General features: G+C 44.3%; 2 protein-coding genes across 2 annotated transcripts; both read left to right on the top strand.

Moving 5' to 3' along the window:
* Positions 1 to 1,467: 1,467 nt before the first annotated feature.
* On the top strand, positions 1,468 to 24,117 carry LOC111070073 (dynein heavy chain 5, axonemal). The gene is made up of 35 exons (XM_022360375.2): positions 1,468 to 1,641; positions 2,330 to 2,467; positions 2,534 to 2,693; positions 2,786 to 2,936; positions 2,994 to 3,738; positions 4,211 to 4,421; positions 4,482 to 5,350; positions 5,411 to 5,530; positions 5,592 to 5,748; positions 5,831 to 5,885; positions 6,091 to 6,224; positions 6,281 to 6,483; positions 6,543 to 6,839; positions 6,903 to 7,356; positions 7,892 to 8,091; positions 8,163 to 10,037; positions 10,102 to 10,274; positions 11,038 to 11,193; positions 11,277 to 11,487; positions 13,064 to 13,450; positions 13,516 to 14,101; positions 14,157 to 14,390; positions 14,497 to 14,568; positions 14,907 to 17,584; positions 17,768 to 18,016; positions 18,080 to 19,817; positions 19,878 to 20,030; positions 20,091 to 20,383; positions 20,454 to 20,946; positions 21,309 to 21,498; positions 21,557 to 21,713; positions 22,916 to 23,011; positions 23,116 to 23,172; positions 23,246 to 23,378; positions 23,444 to 24,117. The coding sequence occupies exons 1-35, from the start codon at positions 1,537 to 1,539 to the stop codon at positions 23,695 to 23,697; spliced, it is 14,184 nt and encodes a 4,727-aa protein (XP_022216067.2). The 5' UTR covers positions 1,468 to 1,536; the 3' UTR covers positions 23,698 to 24,117.
* Positions 22,141 to 22,835, top strand: LOC111070074. Its single transcript, XM_022360376.2, has one exon. It carries the CDS (start codon positions 22,222 to 22,224, stop codon positions 22,768 to 22,770), a length of 549 nt encoding a protein of 182 aa, XP_022216068.2. The 5' UTR covers positions 22,141 to 22,221; the 3' UTR covers positions 22,771 to 22,835.
* Positions 24,118 to 24,527: the final 410 nt, after the last annotated feature.

Consider the following 24,527-nt stretch of genomic DNA (forward strand, 5'->3'; position numbering starts at 1 on the left):
CTTTTTTCATTTAAAATAAAAACTTATAAATTTAAAGTTTGTTTAATTAATTTGTATGTTTATCAGTGGCTATTATATTTTTTATCCATTATTTGGAGTTTTGTTTTATCAACAAATTTTTCTGTTAGCCCTAGGGGGGCCCTCGGAAACTGCTAATCCGGCCCTGGACCATTCCCGTCGTCAGACTTCATATTTTGTTGGCGATTCTGTCGCTCGACGCGGGTCGAGACATTGACGAAGCCGAAGCAGAGGCAAAGGCTAGCCTAAAAAAAATGGAAGAAATACCCCGCGCGCCCGTCGCAACATCAGCTTTTCAAAACAAAACGAAAAAATATTTTATGAACGCTTTGAATAAAATAAATGTACACATCTAGTAGAACATTTTCCAGAGCTTTAGCGAATCTAATTTTCAAGATAATTTTAGTTTAGGAGATATGAGCAGAGATAACATCCTTTATTTTTATATACTGTATTTATTTCCCACCCCCACCCACTCTGCCCATTCCTCATTTATGTTGCGGCAGGTCAGCTCAGTTCGCTACATCACATCAGCCCTCAAAACAAAACGAAAAACCAATTCAAGCGGCCAAAAATTGTAGAGCCCACACACAAGCACAGTATGTGTGAATACATGGCACACACACGTTTACGTAAACTGAAATCTCGAACAAAGTCGGTTTCGGCAGCTAAAAATTATTCTATGCATACAATCATATATTTTGGAGTGTACACGTACACAACGCATGCATGCTTGCTGCCAGTCGGCTCGTGTGACGTCATGAGCCGAACGCGGCCATTCCCAGAGCCGAACGCGGCCATTCCCAAAGCCGAAGATCGGGGAACGTACGCTGCAAACTTAGCTGCGCCCCTTTCGTTGTATGAACTGGCACATCTATATACTGTATGGTTAGTGGTTTAATTAATGGTCTTTTGATGGCAAAGTTGATGTTTTACATGGTAACTACACGCTAACTACACATTTGCAACATATTAACTAAATATTTATGTACATTTCGACAGAGTCACTGACGAAAAAAATCATATTCTGTTTAATATTACAAGATAGCTAGAACTTTCAGACATAGTAAATGGGCTATATAGTTAATAGTTAAATAGGCTATTAATATTAAAAACTTCCTTTCGTTAGTTTGGGGTTTTTTTTGGGGCCCCCCCCCCCCCCTAACCATACAGTATATAGATGTTGGTCTGGGATTGACCGTACTATCAACTTTGTCAATATGTAATTAAAAAAAAATCATGTTCAAGATAGGGATATGTATATTTAAATGTGCAATTTCAAAAATCACACAAATAACAGCTTTTATTTTTATATATTATTTATTTCCCACGCCCACCCCAACCCACTTACTGAAATGTGCGCGCCGTTAACACTGATCGGCTGCTAGGCAACATGGCGCGTATTTTCAATTGTTTGTTCAATTAAATTATTTACAGAGTGACGTACACTTTCCCCGTGCAGAAAAACGGACAGAAATTGACAAATCTAGTAAATCTATAATGATAATTGATTAAGGTATGTTCGTGCAGAAAAAAAAGTTAGTTGAACATGTGCTGGCAATGCGTGGTGGCGAAAGGAGTGATGAAGAGGAGGAAGAGGAGGACCAGGGAGATATTTTGCAGGTGCCAAAATTTGGAAATCAAATTAGAATCAATTAGAATCAAACCTTGTTAGGTGTAATTAATGCAAGTGTAAACATTGCTTGTTAACTACCGTAATATATAATATATCCTTGTTACCCCTTTGACTGATTGCGTAATCGCAAACACCGATGTATGTATTTCGTACAGCGAATGTAAAAGTCTATGTATTTGTTGGTTGAGGACAGTAATTAGAAACTAATACTCATATCTTGATTTCGTTTTAGCTGAGTAACAACCCCCACTTAATGCAACTAAGCAAATGAAAAAATACAAAAACTCTTAGAAAATATATTTTTGAACACACACCCTATTATATAGAACCGCTTTTTATTTTATTAATTATCTGCTTCTATGCAAATGTAGATAGAGGTTTTTTAACATAGACTTTAAATAATTGATTTTTGAAACTAACATATTTTTGCCTTCTCCCTTTTTGAATTAAAAACAAAAAACCAATGAATTGATTTACAATTTTGAATCAATACTCCATTTTTGAAACCATATAAATAAAAAACCTACCGCACTTGCAAACTTTTGATCCAAAAAATTATTTTCTGGAACCCCAACGGTCCGACACGTGTTGCAAACAAACAAAAATACATATAATATACCATATATAATACGCGAATGTGACAACGTGGGAAATATGGATCCGGACGAAGCACAGCGTCGACGCGAAGAATGCGAACGCAAAGCCCGCCGTGGGGAGATGGATCCCCGACTGGAGTTTACCTTCCAGTTGTTGATCGACGCCACTCAGTTGCCCAGACATCAGCTAATGGATTACATTTTCGAAGGGGATATGGTAGTTTCTATATATCTTATATAAATACTAAGATCTTCTTAAATATATCTGAAACTTTTTTTTTAGCTCGATGAAATCAATCAGCTGTTTTTGCCGAATATGAAAAACAAGCTGCTTTGGTTTTATCAGGAAGTGGATGAACCTGAGCATACACCCATTCCGGATGCCAATAAGCCGGGACCATCACGAAGTGGCATTGCATCGAGCAGTTCTAAGACGCCGCAAGGTCTTAACTATAAGAATTTACTTTAAAATTTAAATCTGCATATATTGCTGCCTGTCGAATGAACCGCACTCACCTGTCTGTTACTTCATCAGGTGGAGCTTCTCCCAGTGGTATGCCTCCGGCAAAGCAGAAGAAGCTATTCCTAACTGATGGCTGGACCTGCGCCTTTACAGGCGTTTGTATTTATATATTTCGTGTAAATACGTCCAAGCAGCTTCCCGAAGAGGGATTCCAAAAGGATTTGTAAGTCTTTCGCCTGCACTTTCTTATTATTCTACTCTCCTTTTTATTTCATCTTAGGTACTGTGGCGTAATCGATGCCAAAAATATTGGCCTGGTCACTTCCATTGAGCGAATCGTTGAGTTTGTATTTATGCAAGCGCTGGCCTTTCCCAGTTTGGAAGGCGACGAGGAGGACGTTAGCTGCGGTCTTATCAAAGGGCAGCTCCTTCCGGGATTACGATCATTCTGCAGTGCGTTGCGCGTTTGCGAACAGGTGTGTGATCATCCCAACGTATTTGCCGATGGCTGTGATATGTTTGAGAAAATCGATCTGGTGGATGAGGTTAAAGACATGTCCAAGAACCAAGAGTTTTGCACACAGCTCGAGGAACGTGTCAATAACTGGACAAAGGGGATATTGAAAATCCTTGGCGAGAGCGAACAGCTCCGTAAGGAGAACGATCACAGTGGCCCTCAGGACGAGCTTGAGTACTGGAAGAAACGTGGCGCACAATTCTCACAGCTTCTTGCCCATCTGCAAGATAAAGAAGTTCAGTTTACGCTGCATTGCCTCTTTTTGGCGGGCTCCCGCATAATAAGGCAATGGAAGGAGACCGATCGTAAAATAACCTTTTGCTATAATGAAGCGCGGGATAATTCCAAATTCATACAAGCCATGGAAACATGCTGTCACTCGCTGTATCTAGATGACCCTGTAAGCATGAAGGAGTCCATTCTAAGTCTACTCCAAACGGTGCGACTTATTTACAGTGTATCACAGTTTTATAATACATCAGAAAGAACATCAGCTTTGATGGTTAAGGTGAGTGCAATTGCTGGTGAAATAATATCAAACTGAATCCACATTCCTAGATGTACATACATACATACATATTTATGATGAGAAGAATCTTCCCTCCATATCTGCTGATAATATTTTACAATTCTTTAAATTCATTGAAGCATTCGTGTCCTTCCAAAGAGTCTGCTGGCAGGTTTTCTTTATTTTTTCTGCCCTACACATTTTTCGTCCGTTGCACGGAGTTATGGTTTGACTTTTGGTATAAGCTTTTCAAGCATGTTAAACCCTTCTCGTCTGACCTGACTCACCCTGAAATGTCCCACAAAGCTGGGAGGTAAGTGTGGTGGCATTAACAAGTCGAAGACCTCTTTGACATCGATGGTACTGTTAAAGAAGTGGATTTACAGTGTATGATAGAGAATTTAACTTAATTTTACCTTTAAGTTTTTTTTGTTCATGGTACTCCGATTAAAACAATAAATTTTTCTTTTAGATAACAAACCAAATGATTGAGACCTGCAAGTCATACATAACTTGTCGTTGCAAGGAGACAATTTGGTCCCAGGATCGCAGCTTAATTCGAACAAAACTTAGCAACTGCATTAAATTGAATCACATCTACCACGAGACCTACTACACAGTGCGCGAGCAACCCTTTTTGCCTAATCAGACGCCATTTGGGTTCTCCGAAAACTTTGTCTTTGGTAAAATTTTTCTATGAAAACTTTAGTTTTAGTAATCCAATTAATGTATGATAACTTCAGGAAAATTTGATACATTCTGCGAGCGCCTTTCGAAAATTATCAACATGTTTAACCTGATTGATGACTACAACCATTTGTTCGAGCGCCGCTTGGAGGGCCTTCTGTTGGGGGAGGCCTTGGAAGATGCGTCAAATCTCTTCGAAGAGGCCAAAAAGGAGGTTATTTCGAAAAAATATGATTACCTAGACCATCGAAACTTCAATTTCAATGACGATTTTGAGAAGTTTATACACAAAACAAACTCCCTAAAGGATACCATAGCCACACTGATTGAAAAGGACTTTGACACGGTCTGGGAGACTCCACAGTGCATACGGTTTTTGGTGCGTTTCGAAAAGGTTAGCGAGAAGATTCCCCTGACCAAAATGGATGAGAAATACACCCGGATACTGCGTTACGTTGAGAAGGAAGTGGATCGCATACTGAAAACGTTTCGCAAACAACGAGATGATCCCCCACTCGCGAGAAATTTTCCGCCAATTGCTGGTCGCATTCATTGGTGTCGAGCCCTGAGTCTACATCTTACAGAGCTCATAGATGCGGTGATGGCTCATGCCGTGCTGAGTACCCTGCCCATGGCAAAGGACCTAGATATGCGCTTTCACAACGTCTTGGGTGTGCTCCAGGAATACGAGGACGAAATTGTCTCTATATGGCTGGATCAAGATGTCAGCGTTGCCGATTCGTGCCTCATGCAGCCCCTACTCAGCCTACAGGGGGATAAATTGTTTGTCAATCTACACCCCACCATACCTTTGCTGATCAGAGAAGCCAAAATGCTAGCCAAGTTGAAGATTGAGCTGCCGATTGTGGCCGCAACACTGATGAGTCGCCAGCAGTATTTCATTACCATACAGGACTCTTTAAATGTTGCTTATTCTACCGCTCAACCATATTATAACATTAATAATTGTGTCTTTGCCCTGTAGTGTCTCATCAAAATGTTTCTGTCAACGGTTCGAGCTGTGAAGCTGGAGGTTCGTCCTTTGTTTCTGCCTCAGTTGGTGCGTTTGACGGCGATGCTGAAGCCAGGACTTCATACTATAAATGTAAGGCTTTCAGCTGAAGATCTCCTCTGAATTCAATTTTATTGTTTCCTTCATTTTCCAGTGGACCAATCAAAACTGGACAGAATTCTATGAACGCTGCAAACAGGCCATAGAGAAATTTGAGGTTCTTGTGGCCCGCGTTCATGACATTTACTCGAATCGCATACTCAATGTGCTAATGTGGATGCAGGACGTCTCGTTGCAAATATTACCAGCAGGTTGGTGGCTCTCACATGTTTCATAGATCTGGTTTGTAATTTTATGCTACCTAAAAACTTTCCACATTTGTTTACTGAGCAGACGATGAAATCTGGACAGTTGATGAGTTTCTGCAGCGCAGCGAGGAGGCATGCCGGTGAGTCTCTGATTGGGACAAGGGATTCAGGGGAAAAATCATTTTTAATGTAGCTTCGAAATTACCTACATATACGCGTACGCACGACTTTTAAACTGTCTAGAGTTGATTCTGTTTCTGCTTGTGATTTATTTTAATGGGTTCTTTATCACATTTTAATATTGTATCTAAATTGCATGTGAAATACGAATTTTTTCCCCCCTAGGAAAGCGGCCATCGAACTGAATCGTAAGAGCCAAATGGTCTCTGAGGCCGTGGAAGAGGTTCTAAGTTTAGTGGACAAAGCCACGGCCACAGTCCAGGCAATTGCGGGCGATGATGTAACGCCTCTCTTCGATGGTAAGACTTGGGAATGCATTATATAAACATTATAAGTCAAAAATTTAGAGTATCAGTCTCTCCAAAAGGAGAGGGCACTGGATCGGGTGGACGAAAAGCTGAAGAAAGTGTAGGAGGAGCTGCTGCCCCGACCACCAGTGGAGGCGGTGGCGTCGGCAGTGGAGGAGGACAGCAGCAGGACTGGAGTATTCTGTGGTCCTGCTTTGAGAATCCTCTGTCACTCCTGTCGACCACAGAAAGCCTGCCAAAGGGCATGCAGGTGAGACTTGTAAAAGATAGATACATATCAAATAATGAACGTTTCTCGTTTTTGTGCAGGATATGGTATGCAATGCGGTGGTCGAAATGCGTCGCTATTACAGCCGCAAGGTCATTGACGTACTCATTAAGGTCATTCGAGCCGCACTGGATACACTGAGACGTCGATTCATAGCCGATGAGAATGAGACGGTTTTCAAAAAGCCGATCTTTGCGCTGCACGCGCAGCTGCAGATACCCCATGTGGTGATCAAACCGAGTCTGGACGAGCTGCAGGACATTTTGGTGACGGCTGGCAAGAGCATCACGGGCATTGCGAAGGGTGTGGCTCAGTGGAGCAGCGGCAAAGATCCGCCGGTGCGTACCGCCCCACTGAATAGCTTCGCAATGTTTTCCAAAATCTTGTCTTACCAACCGCAGCAAGTTTCGATGACGGTGACGCAGCCGCGCGTCGGACGCAACCATAACGAGGCCACTGGCGGCGCCGTCGGAAAGAGTCGACGTCGCAAAATCTATTGTCTGGCCTCCGAGGAACGACCACAGATGCCGCACATGCTCAAAAGCTTCTACTCCGCCATCATGGATAACAAGGAGGTGGCCAAGGCTGTCAATCAGCTCTCCAGCTGCACGAAGAATGTAAAGCCGGAGATTCAAACGTACATTAAGCGCTGGAAGCCATTCCACTTCCTATGGAAGAACGATCGCACGACTCGTCAGCTTATGGAGTTTGGCCTGCAGGAGTTTGAGACCACCCTGCGCTGCCTATCCGATCTGGATGCCAATCTACTGATTGAGCCAAACATGGAGATCTTCGGGCAATGCGTGGCAGTGTATAATGAAAGACTTAAGTATGGTTTGGCCATTGAAATCAAATGTAAGAAGATAAGCAATCCGATGCATTTTTATAACTATACATTATATAGTTCCTATATTTCATCTAGAGAAGGGGGTTATCGGGTGTTAATGGATGGTACCTTATTCAATTGTTGCTTAGAAGGATATGTGTTTTCCATTTAGAGATACTGGAAAGGTTAATCAACCATTACTTTTGGCACCCTCGCGAATTCTTTTGTTTTGTAGACAAATAGAAAGCAATTCAAATAAATTGGCGTCCAATTAGATAATCTAATTTACCTAACCAAATTAACTGAAACATCAGGCATCCCCAGAAATACCAAAATAAATTCCCCACACAAATGATTGAGAGGAAGGAGCCCAGAGCCGAGAGAGCCCACACAGCAGGAGGATGTGACTGTGTGAAAATGAATTAGCCCTTGGCCTGGCTTTGATTAATGACGTCGATATCATTGTGTGGCGCACGAAATGGGATAGGGATAAGGAGATGGGCAAAAAGAGAGATGGAGCGGAAGGGAGAATGAACGAACACTTTAGAAGCTTTATATTTTCAGCTTGCAACCACAAAATTGGACAGGCTATGAAGAAAAAGTACAAGAAGGAAATGGACTATGTTTATGCTGTAATCAATGAAATGGATCGTAAGCTGGACAGGCCTATACGTGACTTGGATGATGTGCGCATGATAATGGAGACCTTAGGTAAGATTCGTGAGCAGGAGGTGGACATGGAGTTGCGAATAGATCCAATAGAGGTGAGGCAATAGGACTATGTACATTCGATATATGCGATGCCATCTTCTCACTCTCTACTGTAATTTTGAAGGAAGCATTCAATGTCCTGACGCGCTATGAGGTACAAGTGGAGCGTGAGCAGTTCGATCTGGTGGACAATTTGCGGACCACATTCCAGAATTTGTTGGCTGGGGCACTGCAGGCACAAGTAAAGCTGCTGGACATGCAACCTGCCTTCCAGGATGACCTGCGCACCAATCTGGACAATTTTAAGCAGGACAAGATCTCGTACGTGACGGAGTATCGGACGGCAGGGCCTATGCAGGCGGGACTGACCCCGAGAGAGGCCTCCGACCGGCTCATATTATTCCAGAACCGCTTCGAAGGCATGTGGCGACGCCTGCAGACCTACCAGAGTGGCGAGGAACTCTTCGGTCTGCCACAAACAGACTATCCCGAGCTGGGGCAAATACGCAAGGAACTGAACCTGCTGCAGAAACTCTACAAACTCTATAACGATGTGATTGACAGAGTGAGCAGCTACTATGACATACCCTGGAATGAGGTGGATATTGAGGAGATAAACAACGAGTTGATGGAGTTCCAAAATCGCTGTCGCAAGCTGCCCAAGGGACTGAAGGAGTGGCCGGCTTTCCATGCTCTGAAGAAGACAATCGACGACTTTAACGATATGTGCCCCCTATTGGAGTTGATGGCGAATAAAGCCATGAAGCCACGCCACTGGCAACGGATCATGGACGTTACTCGCTACATCTTCGAGTTCGACTCGGAGGGTTTCTCGCTTAAGAACATATTGGAGGCGCCGCTGCTCAAAAACAAGGAGGACATAGAGGACATTTGCATCAGTGCCATGAAGGAGAAGGACATCGAAGCCAAGCTGAAGCAGGTAACCAATGAGTGGTCCGTGCACGAGCTCCAATTCATGAGCTTCAACAATCGCGGCGAACTCTTGCTGCGCGGCGACACTACGGCCGAAACAATTGGCCAATTGGAGGACAGTCTGATGGTGCTGGGATCCCTCCTATCCAACCGATACAACGCTCCGTTTCGGAAGCAAATTCAACAGTGGGTCTATGACCTTTCGAACTCCAATGAGATACTGGAGCGGTGGCTCTTGGTGCAGAACATGTGGGTATATCTGGAGGCAGTGTTTGTTGGGGGCGATATCGCGAAGCAACTGCCGAAGGAGGCGAAGAGGTTTTCAAAAATAGACAAATCCTGGCAAAAAATCATGCAGCGAGCCCACGAGACACCCGGTGTTGTAGCTTGCTGCGTCGGTGATGATTTGCTTAAACAGTTGTTGCCTCATTTACAGGAGCAACTGGAAATTTGTCAGAAATCCTTGAGTGGTTATCTGGAGCGCAAGCGCATGATGTTTCCACGTTTCTTCTTTGTGTCAGATCCTGCACTGCTTGAGATTTTGGGTCAAGCTTCCGATTCGCATACCATACAAAACCACCTCCTGAATATTTTCGACAATACAAAGTGCGTAAAGTTTCACGACGTCGAGTACAACAAAATGATGGCCATTATAAGCAGCGAGGGCGAGATGATCCAGTTGGATCGCGCCATCCGTGCGGAGGGCTCTGTCGAGACATGGCTAACTCAATTGCTGGTCACAGCACAGCAGTCACTGCACTCGATCATTCGCACAGCCTATGCGACCATTAACGATCCAAACTTCACCCTTCTCAGCTTCCTTGAGAAGGCGCCGGCCCAGATTGGCTTGCTCGGAATTCAAATGGTTTGGACACGAGACGCAGAAATGGCTCTGATGCAGGCCAGACATGAGAGGAAGGTCATGTCGGAAACAAACAACAAGTTCCTGGAAATACTCAACACACTCATCGATCAAACCACTCGAAATCTGTCAAAACGCGAGCGGACAAACTTCGAGACCCTGATCACCATTCATGTGCATCAGCGTGATATCTTCGATATTTTGGTGGGTTATCTCAATTATTGTTATCCTATGGTCGTATGTATTGTAATATTTGTAATAATTTCAGTGCCGCATGAACATAAAATCAGCAAACGACTTTGAATGGCTGAAGCAATGTCGCTTCTATTTCAAAGAGGATTTGGACAAGACCTGGATATCTGTTACCGATGTCACATTTACCTACCAGAACGAATATCTTGGCTGCACAGATCGGCTGGTTATTACACCATTAACAGATCGGTGGGTATATTTTTTCATCCTTTTCCTACAATATATATACATATGTTAGACAAGTGCAACTAACCTGTAAAAGTATTGAAATGTCGATATAAAATATCTATCTACATATGTACATCTACATATGTCCTTAAATTTAAGGAAAATAATTTTTTTGGCATTTGACTGAAAAGTATTTCCACAAATGAATGTACCATAAATTTGTTTTCAAATGCACGAATTCCTTGCGCAATGAAGCACGCCTTGGAATGCCATGGCTGCTATAAGTCATCCTACTAGCACTTTGAACTCTGCTCTCATCAGTTTTTGCTATGTAAACAATTGGCAAAAAACTGTTGGAAGCTATTTCAAGCGGTCGATGACTGGAAGCTGCATGAAGTCTTATCTATCGCTGTAGTCAACGGTAGTCAAAGGAAGAAGAGGAATTTCAACAACCGACGCGCCGTTGACATGCTCGTAAAGATAAACTTCACTTAGCGGAATATAAATAAAGTTCTGACAGCGGCAGGCAGTTGCCTCCACCTCCACTTTACAGTGGCGGTGCTATTTTCCAAAGGTATTTCTGCTTTTCATTAATTTTTTCCTGAGTTTCGTTTCGGCTCCTTCGATGTCATCGCACATTAGTGGCTGTACTACGGGACTGCTTTGATATTTTAAAGGGAGTCCTGGTCTTGTCTTTATTAGGTGGTGACATAACCCCCGCCATATGGAAATACCTTGAAAAAAATGTTGCTGTTATACCCCTTAAATTGTTGTTCCATTTCAGGTGCTATATAACTTTGGCCCAGGCTCTTACCTTGTCCATGGGGGGTGCGCCATGTGGGCCAGCTGGCACTGGGAAAACGGAAACTGTCAAGGATATGGGTAAAACATTGGCCAAATATGTTGTAGTTTTTAATTGCTCCGATCAAATGGATTACAGGTAAGTTAATAATCCAAAAGTTAAAATTCAATATTTTGCTTTCGGATGGCAATTATTAAAAATATTACATTTTGCTTGGTTAGAGGGCTGGGACGCATATATAAGGGTCTGGCCCAGTCTGGAAGCTGGGGCTGCTTCGATGAATTCAACCGCATCGAATTGCCGGTCCTTTCTGTGGCCGCTCAACAAGTGGCTGTCGTGCTGACAGCCAAAAAGGAGAAAAAGAAAACTTTCCTTTTTACAGATGGTGATACGATTGAAATGAATCCAGAATTTGGAATATTCATTACTATGGTAACATATTACCAATACTATACGTGCGGCACGATTTCACTTAGCTTTTCCTGTTATTCCAGTATATTCACGTTTATTTGTAGACAGTTGAAAAAATATTTCGTTTGCTATCTAGTCAACAAATTTAAACGGACATGGCCTAATGAACCCGCATATTAATCCTTACAGGAAGTAAGATTAAGATTAGATTAAAAGATTAAAAGGGTCGAATTTTACCTTTGGGCTTTACAACATAGTACATGCAAACGAACACACTTACCGGTACTGCCGGTTAAAATAAAAAACCGACAGACGCCAGTGACAAAGCTGTTTTCGTACTAAGTCTTGAATAATTTTCAGATACTCGCCAGTCCCACTCCTCCATACTGCATCTGATCTGCGTATTTACAATACACCAAACTCTTTATCAATCCGTCCATTGGGTGTAGGATTTTTATAGGCATGAGTAGAGTAACTTTCGGCACGTAAAAAATTAAATTGTTGTAATTCGTATGCTTTAATCGAATGCTTTCCCATTTAACTTGTTGTAAAATGGAAAGTGACAGGCGCTTTTATGCACATTGCTCAAACGATATTAGTCATATACAATTTTTCTCAACTCAACTGAAGCTGTAATACAATTTACTATAGCTTTTTCGCTTGTTTCTCCATGCCATGCCAAAAATCACCCCACCCCAAAACCGTAAAAACCAATAACCAACACACAAAAGGGAAAACAAACAACCAGAACAGCAAAGGAGGAGCAGGGCAGAGAAGCTGGTTGCTTGGTGTAAGAGTATTTACATTTAAGCGGCTGCATGACTCGATTAATTTGCCTGCCACATGGGACCACCCTGTTTAACCGTCTCTTCTCCCAACAATATCTACGCTACGCACAATCAAAATTAAATGCTTTCAGGCAAAAAAAAAAAAGCCAAACGAAGGAAGCCAGCTGCCGTTGTACTAAGTATAGAGAGTAGCAAACAAAGTATAGATATGAAGCTAGCTCGGGCTCAGTAGCTTAATTACAAGCGACGCCAACTATGATAGGGGGTAATGCGATTAGCGTTAGCCCCGGCGACGTCGCCAATAATGGTATATGTTAATCAACGCCCACTTGTTGTCTACTCCATACCCTTCCTTCCCTTCCTTCTTTCCCATTTCATAGTGACTCTTTCGAAGGCTTCGGCTTAGGGGTTTATGTGTATTTTAATTTGCGCATTGAGTTATTAGGCCCATTTATATAACATTTTTAGTCGCCAGGACATTATAATTTAATGAGTCGTTATGTCACACAGTCCGTCCTGTCCCGAATGGGTCTCACTCTTTTGCAGAGACACACAGGCTGCGTGTGCGTTTGAGTTTAATGATGACATCCTTTGTTGTGGCTATATTTTTGCTTATTTATTAATTTTAGGGAGTGCCCAAGATAGATATACAAATAGACCGTCTGTTTTTGGCATACAATGAGAACTGTCTTGGCAAAAAGTTAGCTCAACTGTTGACTATATAGATATAGATTCAAAAGCACTCCTCTATTTAACCTAGAACGAATTGATTATTTGCATATATTTATGAACATTAAATTTTTAAATAGAATCCCGGGTATGCGGGTCGCAAGGAGTTACCGGAGAATCTGAAAATACAATTTCGTACCGTTGCGATGATGGTGCCGGACAGACAGATAATCATCCGGGTGAAGCTAGCCAGCTGCGGCTTCCTGGAGAACATAACGCTGGCCAGGAAATTCTACACGCTATACAAACTTTGCGAGGAGCAACTTACGAAACAGGTACACTACGACTTCGGTCTAAGGAATATTCTCTCTGTGCTGCGTACTCTCGGCGCAGCCAAGCGAAGGAACTCAAAGGATACTGAGAGTACGATTGTAATGCGTGTCCTTCGCGATATGAATCTGTCCAAGCTGATTGATGATGATGAGCCACTGTTCATGTCGTTGGTGTCTGACTTGTTTCCCAATCAGGTACGAGACTTATGCACATATAAACAATCTTTACTTCATTTCTTACCTCTCTTCACATTTATTAGACTCTCGAAAAGACCAACTATCCAGAGTTAGAGGCGGCCATTCTTCAGCAAACAGACGACGCCAGTCTGATCTATCATCCGCCTTGGGTCCTGAAGCTTATACAGCTGTACGAGACCCAGAACGTACGCCATGGCATCATGACTCTGGGACCCAGTGGAGCGGGCAAAACTACCTGCATCCATACCCTAATGAAGGCCATGACCCAAATGGGGGAGAATCATCGCGAGATGCGCATGAATCCCAAGGCTATTACGGCAGCCCAAATGTTTGGACGCCTCGATGTGGCCACCAACGACTGGACTGATGGCATCTTCTCGGCTCTGTGGCGCAAGACGCTCAAGCTGAAGGCAGGCGAACATGTCTGGCTGGTGCTCGATGGGCCTGTGGATAGTATTTGGATAGAGAACTTAAACTCCGTACTCGATGATAACAAAACCTTGACTTTGGCCAATGGCGATCGTCTCACTATGGCTCCAACAGTTAAGATTATTTTTGAGCCGCACAACATTGACAATGCCTCACCGGCTACTGTTTCTCGTAATGGAATGGTTTACATGAGCTCTTCTGGCCTGGATGCCCGACCAAGTAGGTTTTTAGATTTTTTTTAGATTAGATAAAACATTTTAAAAATTATATACAGTTGTTCAGGCGTGGCTTAAGAATCGCGCTCCTGGCGAAAAGTGTACGTTTTCCGATCTATTCGATGAGACATTTGTCGAGGTATACAACTGGGGGGCACAAATCGTGAAGCTTCAGATGCCAGTCTTACAGTGCAACATAGTGAAGCAGATGCTTTTCATCCTGGAGGGCTTGATACCTGTCAAGAAGGAGGACGAACAGGCTGTGAGCCTATCCAGCAAGGAAAGCCATGATGGTAAGTAGAAGAAGGATAGAAGAAAGTCTCCTCCAGCACTCAACTAGCGGATCAAAAACAAAACCAAAAACAAAAAAAAATACAAAATTAAATTGAAACATTTCAGCAAATAAACGTTTAGAGCATCAAAAACATATCGAAGAGGCGCGGCGGCAATCGATTGGCAGTCAGATTGTCGGTAAAGTATATAACCCCAAAAAGGGGGTCCATAATTATACATAAAAATATAGGTGTATCGCTGCAAAATCTGCTTCTGTGTGTGCGCATTTTCATAATTATATATCATTTGTTGTTCAGATCCAAACAAAAGCAGACTTGGTCTCCGTTTGATTTGGTTGGTATTTCTGCAATTCTGAGTGTTCTGTTTATAGTCTTGATCTTAACCCCCAATTATAGTTATGCGTCTCGTCTAAACCTTATAATTTTCTAATATATATATGTATGTGTGTAAAAGTACTGCCTGTATATGATACCATAATTTAATCCATCCAATCCCGCTAAACATAATTCAAACAGAAGATCTGCCGATTGAGAGTGCTGTAGAGGAGAAAGAAGACACCTGTACGCCGGAACACTTGCACCGCTTGTATATATTCGCTCTGGCCTGGGGCCTCGGGGGCTACCTCTCAACTAGCGATCGCATTCGAATGAATATCTTTGTGAAAGAATCCTTTCCGCACCTCGACTACCCAAAGGGTAGTGCTAACGAAAACACTATATTCGACCATTTCGTTTCTCCAACGGGCGTGTGGCAGTCGTGGAAGACGCTCGTCACTCCCTACATGTATCCGGAGCTTTCCACACCAGAATACCTAAGTATTTTGGTGCCCATTGTGGATAATGTGCGTATCGACTATCTAATCGGAACCATTGCCAATCAGGAGCGCGCCGTGATGGTCATCGGCGAACAGGGTACTGGGAAGACAGTGATCATGAAGAACTTTATGAAGAAGATGAATATTGAGACGTACATGGGCCGATCCTTTAACTTCTCGTCGGCTACCAGCCCCTACCAGTTTCAGCGCACAATCGAGAGCTATGTCGAGAAACGAGTGGGCGTCACCTTTGGCCCACCTGGTGGACGTAAGCTGATTGTCTTCATAGACGACATCAATCTGCCCGAGATCAATGAGTGGGGCGATCAGGTGACCAATGAAATTGTGCGCCAGTCCATGGACATGAATGGCTTCTACAGTCTGGAAAAGCCCGGCGACTTTACTACCATTGTGGATGTACAGTACGTGGCAGCCATGGGGCTGCCCGGTGGCGGTCGTAACGACATACCGTCGCGTCTTAAGCGTCAGTTTTGCGTCTTCAACTGCAACATACCAGACAACGACTCCATTGATAAGATCTTCCGCGTTATCGGTGAGGGCCACTACAATGCCAAGCGCGGCTTTGTGCCCGAGATTCGGAATCTGGTCAAGAAACTGATCGTAATCACGCGGCACCTGTGGCAGCGCACACGCGAGAAACTACTGCCCACGCCAGCGAAGTTCCACTACGTATTCAGTCTGCGCGACCTGTCGCGCATCTGGCAGGGCATGGTTGGCACCTTATCCACAGTGATCACCTCCGAGACCGTGCTTATGGCATTGTGGAAGCATGAGTGCACACGAGTATTTGCCGACCGATTCACCACATTCCAGGATAGGGAGTGGTTCGGCTCAGAGCTGGCATGTCTCGTGCGAGAGGAGCTGGGCGATTCCCATTCACAAATGATTGTGCCCAATCCGGTATTCGTAGATTTCATGCGCGACGCCCCCGAGCCGACTGGCGAAGAGGGTGAGGACACCGACATGGAGCTGCCGAAAGTGTACGAGCCGGTACACTCTCATGAAGTGCTACGCGAGCGTCTCGTTATGTTCCTCGCCCAATTCAATGAAATGGTGCGAGGGTCTGGAATGGATTTGGTGTTCTTCCCGGATGCAATGCTGCATCTGGTGAAGATCTCCCGCATCATTCGGCATCCGAGAGGATCGGTCATGCTTGTCGGGGTCGGCGGTTCTGGAAAACAGTCGCTTACGAAATTGGCATCGTTTATAGCTGGCTACAAGACATTCCAAATTGCGTTGACGCGTTCGTACAATGTGGCCAATTTTCTAGAGGATCTAAAGCTGCTCTACCGCACCTGCGGCGTGCAGGGGAAGGGCACAACCTTTCTCTTCACTGACATGGATATCAAAGAGGAAGGTTTCCTCGAGTATCTCAATAACATACTCTCGAGCGGTGTCATATCTAATCTATTCTCGCGCGATGAGCAGGCTGAAATCGTGCAAGAGCTGACGCCGGTCATGAAACGTGAAAATCAACGCAAAACAGCGACCCCGGAAAGTGTGATGGACTTTTTTCTGGCGCGCACGTGCACCAATCTTCACGTGACCTTCTGCTTCTCACCCGTGGGCGAGACGTTCAGGTCGCGGGTGCAGCGCTTTCCCGCCTTGGTCTCCGGCTGCACCATTGACTGGCTGCATCCGTGGCCCAAGGATGCCCTGGTTTCGGTTGCCAGACACTTTCTGAGCCACTTCGAAATTGAGTGTACATCGGCCGTCAAGGAGGAGCTGGTTAATGCGCTCGGCTCCATACAGGATATTGTCGCCGAAACGTCACAGGAGTACTTCCAGCGTTTCCGTCGCGCCACGCACGTGACACCCAAATCATATCTGAACTTTATTGCCGGCTACAAGAATATCTATCAGATGAAGCAGCAAGAGCTGCGCGATGGTGTGGAGAAGATGGATACGGGCTTGGAGAAACTGAAAGAGGCCTCCGCATCTGTTGAGATCCTCAAGAAGGACCTCGTGGTCATGGAGGAGGAGCTGGTCGAGGCCTCCAAGAACGCTGAATCGGTGCTAGTGGAGGTGACGGAACGTGCGATGCAAGCGGAGATTGTCAAGAATCAGGTCCTCATCGTCAAGGACAAGGCCGAGGCCCTCGTTGCCTGCATTGCCCACGAGAAAGCGCTGGCCGAGGAGAAACTAGAGGCGGCCAAGCCGGCCCTCGAGGAGGCAGAGAATGCCCTCAACACGATTAAACCGGCGCACATAGCCACCGTGCGTAAGCTGGGACGTCCTCCGCATCTTATTATGCGGATAATGGACTGCGTTTTAATCCTATTCAAGCGTAAGCTGCACCCCTGTATACCTGACTCGGGTACACCGTGCCCCAAGCCCTCATGGCAAGAATCCCTAAAGGTAGGTGCCCCATAGGTCAAACCAAAGACAATAAGTAACGCCCATACATTTGAATTGCCATATGCAAGCAATGTTTCTGCGAATCAAATGGTGTTATTCATCTTGTATTGTCTTATTGTCTTTGGTCAAATGGTATTCCTTCACATTCTGCTTTTTGTTTTTCCTCTTTGTTTTACAATGTAGATGATGGCCAGTGCCACATTTTTGCTGCAACTGCAAAACTACCCAAAGGACACTATAAACGATGAGATGATCGATCTGCTGCAGCCTTACTTTCGCATGGAGGACTACAACATGGATATGGCACGACGTGTGTGCGGTGATGTGGCCGGCCTGCTCTCTTGGACCAAAGCCATGTCCTTCTTCCACAGCGTGAACAAAGAGGTACTGCCCCTGAAAGCAAATCTAACCATGCAAGAGGCGCGTCTAAAGGTAAGCTAAGAAAGGATTCTGCATATTCCTTCCACTTATATTACATTCCCTTTCTGTTGTAAGCTTGCAATGGATGATTTGGCTGGCGCCGAAGAACAACTGCGAGAGCGTGAGGAGGCCCTGCAGGCGGTAAAGGATCAGTACGACAAGGCCGTTGGTGAGAAGCAACGACTGACAGATGCTGCAAATGTCTGCCTGCGCAAAATGACCGCAGCAACGGCCCTGATAAACGGATTGTCCGACGAAAAGCATCGCTGGACCAACCAGAGCAAGGAGTTCAAGATACAGCTTGGTAAACTGGTGGGCGATGTGCTCCTAGCCACCGGGTTTCTCTCCTACTGCGGGCCATACAACCAGGAATTTCGAGCAAACCTGATCAAGACATGGATGAGCATATTGAAGCAGAAGAATATTCCCTTCACCATTGGATTGAACATCATAAACATGCTGGTCGATTCCTCCACAGTGTCGGAGTGGACACTCCAGGGACTGCCGAACGACGAGTTGTCCGTGCAGAATGCACTGATAGCCACAAAGTCCAGCAGCTATCCGTTGCTGGTTGATCCGCAGACGCAGGGGAAGATTTGGATCAAGTGCAAGGAGGATCGAAATGAGTTGCAGATCACATCCCTGAATCACAAATACTTTCGGACACATCTTGAAGACTCCCTCTCATTGGGCAGGCCACTGCTGATCGAGGATGTGGGTATAGACTTGGACCCGGTTATAGATAACGTGCTGGAAAAAAACTTCATCAAGTCGGGCAGCATTGAGAAGGTGCTTGTGGGCGACAAGGAATGCGATGTGATGCCCGGGTTTATGCTCTACATAACCACAAAGCTACCGAATCCCGCCTTCAGTCCCGAGGTCAGTGCCAAGACATCGATCATTGATTTCACGGTCACTATGCGGGGTCTGGAGGATCAACTATTGGGTCGTGTCATCCTCATGGAAAAGTCGGATCTAGAAGCCGAGCGTGTGGCGCTTTTCGAGACCGTCATGCAGAACCAGCGCAACATGAAAGAACTGGAGGCCAACCTTCTGCTGCGCCTGAGCTCCTCCCAAGGATCTCTGGTGGACGATGAGGCCTTAATTGAAGTACTTCGGGTGACCAAAACCACAGCCGAGGAAGTTAACCAAAAACTAAAGATTTCCGAGGTAACTGAGCGTAAAATAATGAAGGCACGCGAAGAGTTTCGGGCGGTGGCCAAACGAGGATCAATCCTTTACTTTCTTATTGTTGAAATGAGCAACGTGAATGCCATGTACCAGAACTCTCTCAAGCAATTTCTAGTCATCTTTAACCACTCGATCACAAAGTCGGCCAAGTCCAGTGTCACGGAGGAGCGCATTAACATTATCTTGCGATATCTCACCTACGAGGTGTACAAGTTCACCAATCGCAGTCTCTATGAACGGCACAAGCAACTGTTTACCTTGATGCTGGCCATTAAGATCGACTATCACAATGAGAACATCAGCCACGAAGAGTTCTTGACCTTCATCAAGGGCGGTGCCTCACTGGATTTAAATGCTGTCACCCCAAAGCCCTTCCGCTGGATCTTGGACATTACCTGGCTCAATCTAGTGGAGATTAGCAAGTTAGAAACCTTTTCCACTGTTTTGCAGGTGATTGAATTGAATGAGCGGGATTGGCGCACTTGGTACGAGTGCGAGAAGCCCGAGTACGAGGAAATCCCTTGTGGCTATAATGCACTTTTGGACAGCTTTCGAAAATTGCTTCTCATTCGCTCCTGGTGCCCCGATCGAACCATATCTCAGGCCAAGAAGTATATAGAAGGTGTGTGCTCTACAGAAAGTAAGATAAGTATCAATATTTGATTGTGTTTTTCTTGTATAGAATCTCTGGGGGGCGAGTATAGTGAGATGCAAATTCTAGACTTGGAGGAAATGTGGCTGGAGTCGGAGCCACGCACACCTTTTGTCTGTCTTCTATCGATAGGATCCGATCCAACCACACAAATTGGGGCATTGGCCAAGCAGAAGACTATAAGTAAGTGTCTAACAAAGCTCTAAATTTCTAATAAACTCTAATGAAACTCTCCTTGAGTAGCCCTGAAAGCTGTGTCGATGGGGCAGGGACAGGAATATCATGCCCGAAAAATGATAATGGAATCAATGTCCAGTGGCGGCTGGGTTCTGCTCCAAAACGTGCATCTCTCGCTGCCTTTTTGCACTGAGATTATCGACATGCTGGTGGAGACAGAGCATATCGACGAGTCCTTCCGAATGTGGGTCACCACTGAACCGCACAACGAGTTTCCAATTGGATTGCTGCAAATGGCTCTCAAGTTCACAAATGAACCCCCTCAGGGGATTCGTGCCAGTCTAAAGCGCAGCTACCAGGTGCGGCATGGCATTGTAAATTCTCGGAGCACACTTAATTATTAATTTTCAATCTTTTTCCGTGAGCCAGTCGTTCACACAGGACTTCCTTGATTACACCTCAGCCTCACAGTGGCCGCCGTTACTGTACACAGTGGCTTTTCTGCACACCATTGTCCAGGAGCGACGAAAATTCGGCCCCCTGGGCTGGAATATACCATACGAATTCAATCAGGCAGACTTCGCAGCCAGCGTTCAGTTTGTTCAGAATCACCTAGACGAAATGGACCCAAAGAAAGGTGTCTCATGGCAGACGCTGGTCTATATGATTGGAGAAGTGCAATATGGTGGACGGGTGACCGATGATTTCGATAAACGCTTGCTCACGACCTTTACCGCAGTTTGGTTCTGCGAGCAACTGCTTACAAACTCCTTTGAGTTCTACAAGGGCTACAAGGTACCAGGCACAAAGAGTCTTCAGGGCTTCATCGATTATATAAACAGTTTGCCGGCATACGATACCCCAGAGGTATTCGGCTTGCATTCGAATGCCGACATCACGTATCAGATAAATTCAGCAAAAGGTATGAGTATTTTACGTAGCTTCGTTATTAAAACAGAGAGAAATGTAACATTAACACGTGCACATAATCCGCCGAGACCCACGATGATCTGTAATCGGGAAATAGCCAGAATTGCGTGGTTTATAATTGTACCGTTGTAGATGTATAGCCACTCTGTTTAATTTTATTTAAATCCCCATTGCATAAACAATTCCCCAGGACTTTGCGTGTTGCTCCCAATCAATAAAAACAAAAAATTTGTGATTTAGCAGCAGTGAATGTGAATGAAATCAAATCGGATTCCAAACCCACTCAGCCATTAGCACATTAGCATATACCCAGATAGCCCCAAGTCTTTGATTGTTCCTGATTCTGATTCGCAGGCATCCTGGACACTATACTGAGCGTTCAGCCGAAGGAGGGTGGCGGCGGTGGAGGCGAAACAAGGGAAAGTATTGTCTACCAACTGGCAGATGATATGCTACGCAAGCTCCCAGCCCAATACAATGCCTACGAAGTGCGTGAGAATCTCAATCGAATGGGAATCTTGTTACCAATGAACATTTTTCTAAGGTAAAGTAAACTTTTTCAGCTTGAAAGTACTTTGGTATTACTTTATTAAATGTTACAGACAAGAAATCGATCGAATGCAAAGGGTTATTAAGCGCGTACACACTTGCCTTTGCGATCTTAAACTGGCCATTGATGGTACGATTGTAATGAGTCCCGCTTTAAAGGAATCCTTGGATGCTATGTACGATGCCCGCATACCAGAGACCTGGATGAAGGTGTGTATTCGTTCAGCAAAAATAGATTTGGTTCAATCGTCAGTTCCGGAGGATGTAAAACTGACTTCACCATAAAAAAGAAATTTATTTTTCTTCAGAAAAAAAAAAATTGCAACTCTAGGAAGCATATTTTGAGTGTTTCACTCGTTTTGCACGCAGGTGTCTGTCTGGTGGAAGGAAATGATAAGGGACAAGGGGCCCACAAGTGCATACCATCACGGGGGGAACACCAAGGAAACGCTCGTGTAGATGAATGTAAAAGTCAAATAATTTAAAAGGGAATGGGGAGTTAAGGAAATAAACTAAGTCTTAGATGGGCAGGTGTTGATTCTTGATGGTGGGTACATATTTGTTTCTTTTCTGTCCTTTCAAAGAAAGCGAATGGATCTAGTAATCATTGACCAAAGGAAAAACAATATTGAAGTTGAAGCTTACACCAAAAATAGATTTCTGTTCGGAACCTTATTTAAATACTTTATTTTCAAAATACGAATAATAAGAAAAAACAATGAAGAAAGCAATTACGAGTGCCATGCACAACAATCGGAATGTTTTCCTTACGAAAACTACCGAATTCGACCAACAAAATGTTGAGGATACTTCGTATTTGCCACTCGGACACCGCCAATATGGCTTCATCAAGGCCAACAAGACGAGCACACCGTTCCCCTCAACTCACTCGCTTGACCCAAACCTGCTGGACAACAAGCTGAAGAACATCCAGGAAAAACCCATGCATAGTAATACAATTTCTGATTCGGAAACATCATCTATAATTTCGGACATCGTTGAACACCAAACATGGGCCAATACAAATGATACTATTTCTGAGAAAGAGATACCCTTTGAGCTGAAAAGGAAACTGTTCGATGAAGCCGAATTCACTGTGACACGGGGTCTGAAGCTGAGCGATCTGCACCATCCTGAAATAGATGTCTCCCATATGCCGAGATCCTTTAACTACGACGCAAAGAAGCTGTCCTTCAAGGAAATGGAAGCCTTCTGCCGCCACATGAACTTTAAGATTACCAAAGGATTTGATGCAGCGTTTCATTAAAACATAATTCTGTTTTGTTTAGTCTTCATTCGGAATTCCCAATAAAAACTTGTTCGTATTGAGAAAACGTTCTCCCTGGCCTTGCTTGTGTGTGCTCTTTAAATCTTTCCTACCAGATAATGTCTCTTGTCAATGTCACTTTCAGATATCATGGGAGTCCACAACTCTGGGCTTTTGGTACACAGAGCTACTCGAGCGCAACGGACAATTTCGGACATGGATATCAACGGATCGTCCGAAGGTAAGTGAAAGCTACCTCTTCTCTTTGAGAAGTGTGGAGAGATATGTATACTACAAAGACTACATTCAAATTTATGTATACATTTATTTAATTAATCCAAACAGGTATTTTGGATGACTGGCTTCTTTAATCCACAAGGTTTCCTGACTGCTATGCGGCAAGTAAGTTGAACCGATGAATTAAATACTATTGCATCTATCTATATATCATCCATATCTGTATCATCCGTCCTAGGAAGTAACGCGAGCACACAAAGGCTGGGCACTGGACTCGGTTGTGCTACAGAATCAAATAACACGCTATAATCGAGAAGACATCACAGAGTATCCAACGGAAGGAGTTTACGTCCATGGATTGTTTCTTGAGGGTAATTTTGGTCCTTTCCTATTGTTAAGAAATGATTCCTATGTGGAAAATGTACTTTTATTGTAGGTGCCTCATTGGATCGACGAAGTGGAAAGCTGATGGAGTCCAGAATGAAAGTCCTGTATGAACAGATGCCCGTCATTTACATATACGCCATAAACACCACAGCTGGAAAAGATCCCAAATTGTACGAGTGCCCCATCTATCGTAAGCCACAGCGAACGGACTTAAAGTATGTGGGCTCAATTGATTTTGAGACGGAATTCAATCCAAAACACTGGACACTGCGTGGCGTGGCCCTGCTCTGCGACATCAAGTAGACCGTAAACCAAGCCAAGTCATTTTTTGCCGATGCCCGTGTCCGTGCCTTTGCTTGCCAGAAGTACGTGAGTGGTACTGCTGATAATTATTTTCTGTTTTTAGGTAAACGTTCAAGTTTCGTGTAATCTAGTAACTAGTGCAAATACAACAACATTAATTGGACCTTCGGGGCCAACGGTGTGTTCCCACAATTATTAGCTTGTAAAACCATTTGTTAAACACAAGTTGAATTTTCAAAGCACAATATTCTCGAAGAGAGATAATATGCACGTGAACTCTATGTGGATGGGGCAAGATAATTTGTTCAATAAAAAAACGTAGAAAATTAAATGTCTAAAAAATGCATATGTTTCTACCATCTTCTGCCTTATAAACTCACGGTTTATATTTTTTAAGCGGGGAGGAACCATTGCTTCATAATTAATCGTCATTTTAATACCTCATGGTTTTTATTTTGAATTTTTTTTATAAGTGTACATATACATAGGTACGCACATATTTTTATATAATATATATATATATATATATATAGATTCGATTTTTTGTCACTATATTAGCTTTGTTTGAAAACTTTTTTTATTTACATTCACTTTACATACAATATATAAATGAAAAGTTAATTGTTAATTAATACTCGTAATTTGTATTTTTCCGCGGGGGTAAGGTGGGGGCCGGCCCCCCCCGCCCGCCCGCGCCCCCGCCCCCGCCGGGCGCCCCCCCCCGTACCCCCCCCCCCCCCCGGCCCGCGCGCCCCCCCCCGCGGCGCCCGCCCCCCCCCCCCCCCCCCCCCCCCCGCCGCGTTCAGCGGGGGCGGTCGCACTCTCCTGGT

The sequence above is a fragment of the Drosophila obscura genome, unplaced genomic scaffold, assembly GCF_018151105.1.
Source record: "Drosophila obscura isolate BZ-5 IFL unplaced genomic scaffold, ASM1815110v1 contig_4, whole genome shotgun sequence".
Lineage (NCBI taxonomy): Eukaryota > Metazoa > Arthropoda > Insecta > Diptera > Drosophilidae > Drosophila > Drosophila obscura.

Bases quoted from the DNA above. Each gene is read 5' to 3' on its own strand.
- LOC111070073 (XM_022360375.2), top strand. From the start codon at position 1,537: ATGTTCGTGCAGAAAAAAAAGTTAGTTGAACATGTGCTGGCAATGCGT. The intron at 5,886-6,090 runs GTGAGTCTCTGA...TTTCCCCCCTAG, and splicing joins CGCAGCGAGGAGGCATGCCG to GAAAGCGGCCATCGAACTGA. The intron at 20,947-21,308 runs GTATGAGTATTT...TCTGATTCGCAG, and splicing joins TCAGATAAATTCAGCAAAAG to GCATCCTGGACACTATACTG.
- LOC111070074 (XM_022360376.2), top strand. From the start codon at position 22,222: ATGAAGAAAGCAATTACGAGTGCCATGCACAACAATCGGAATGTTTTC.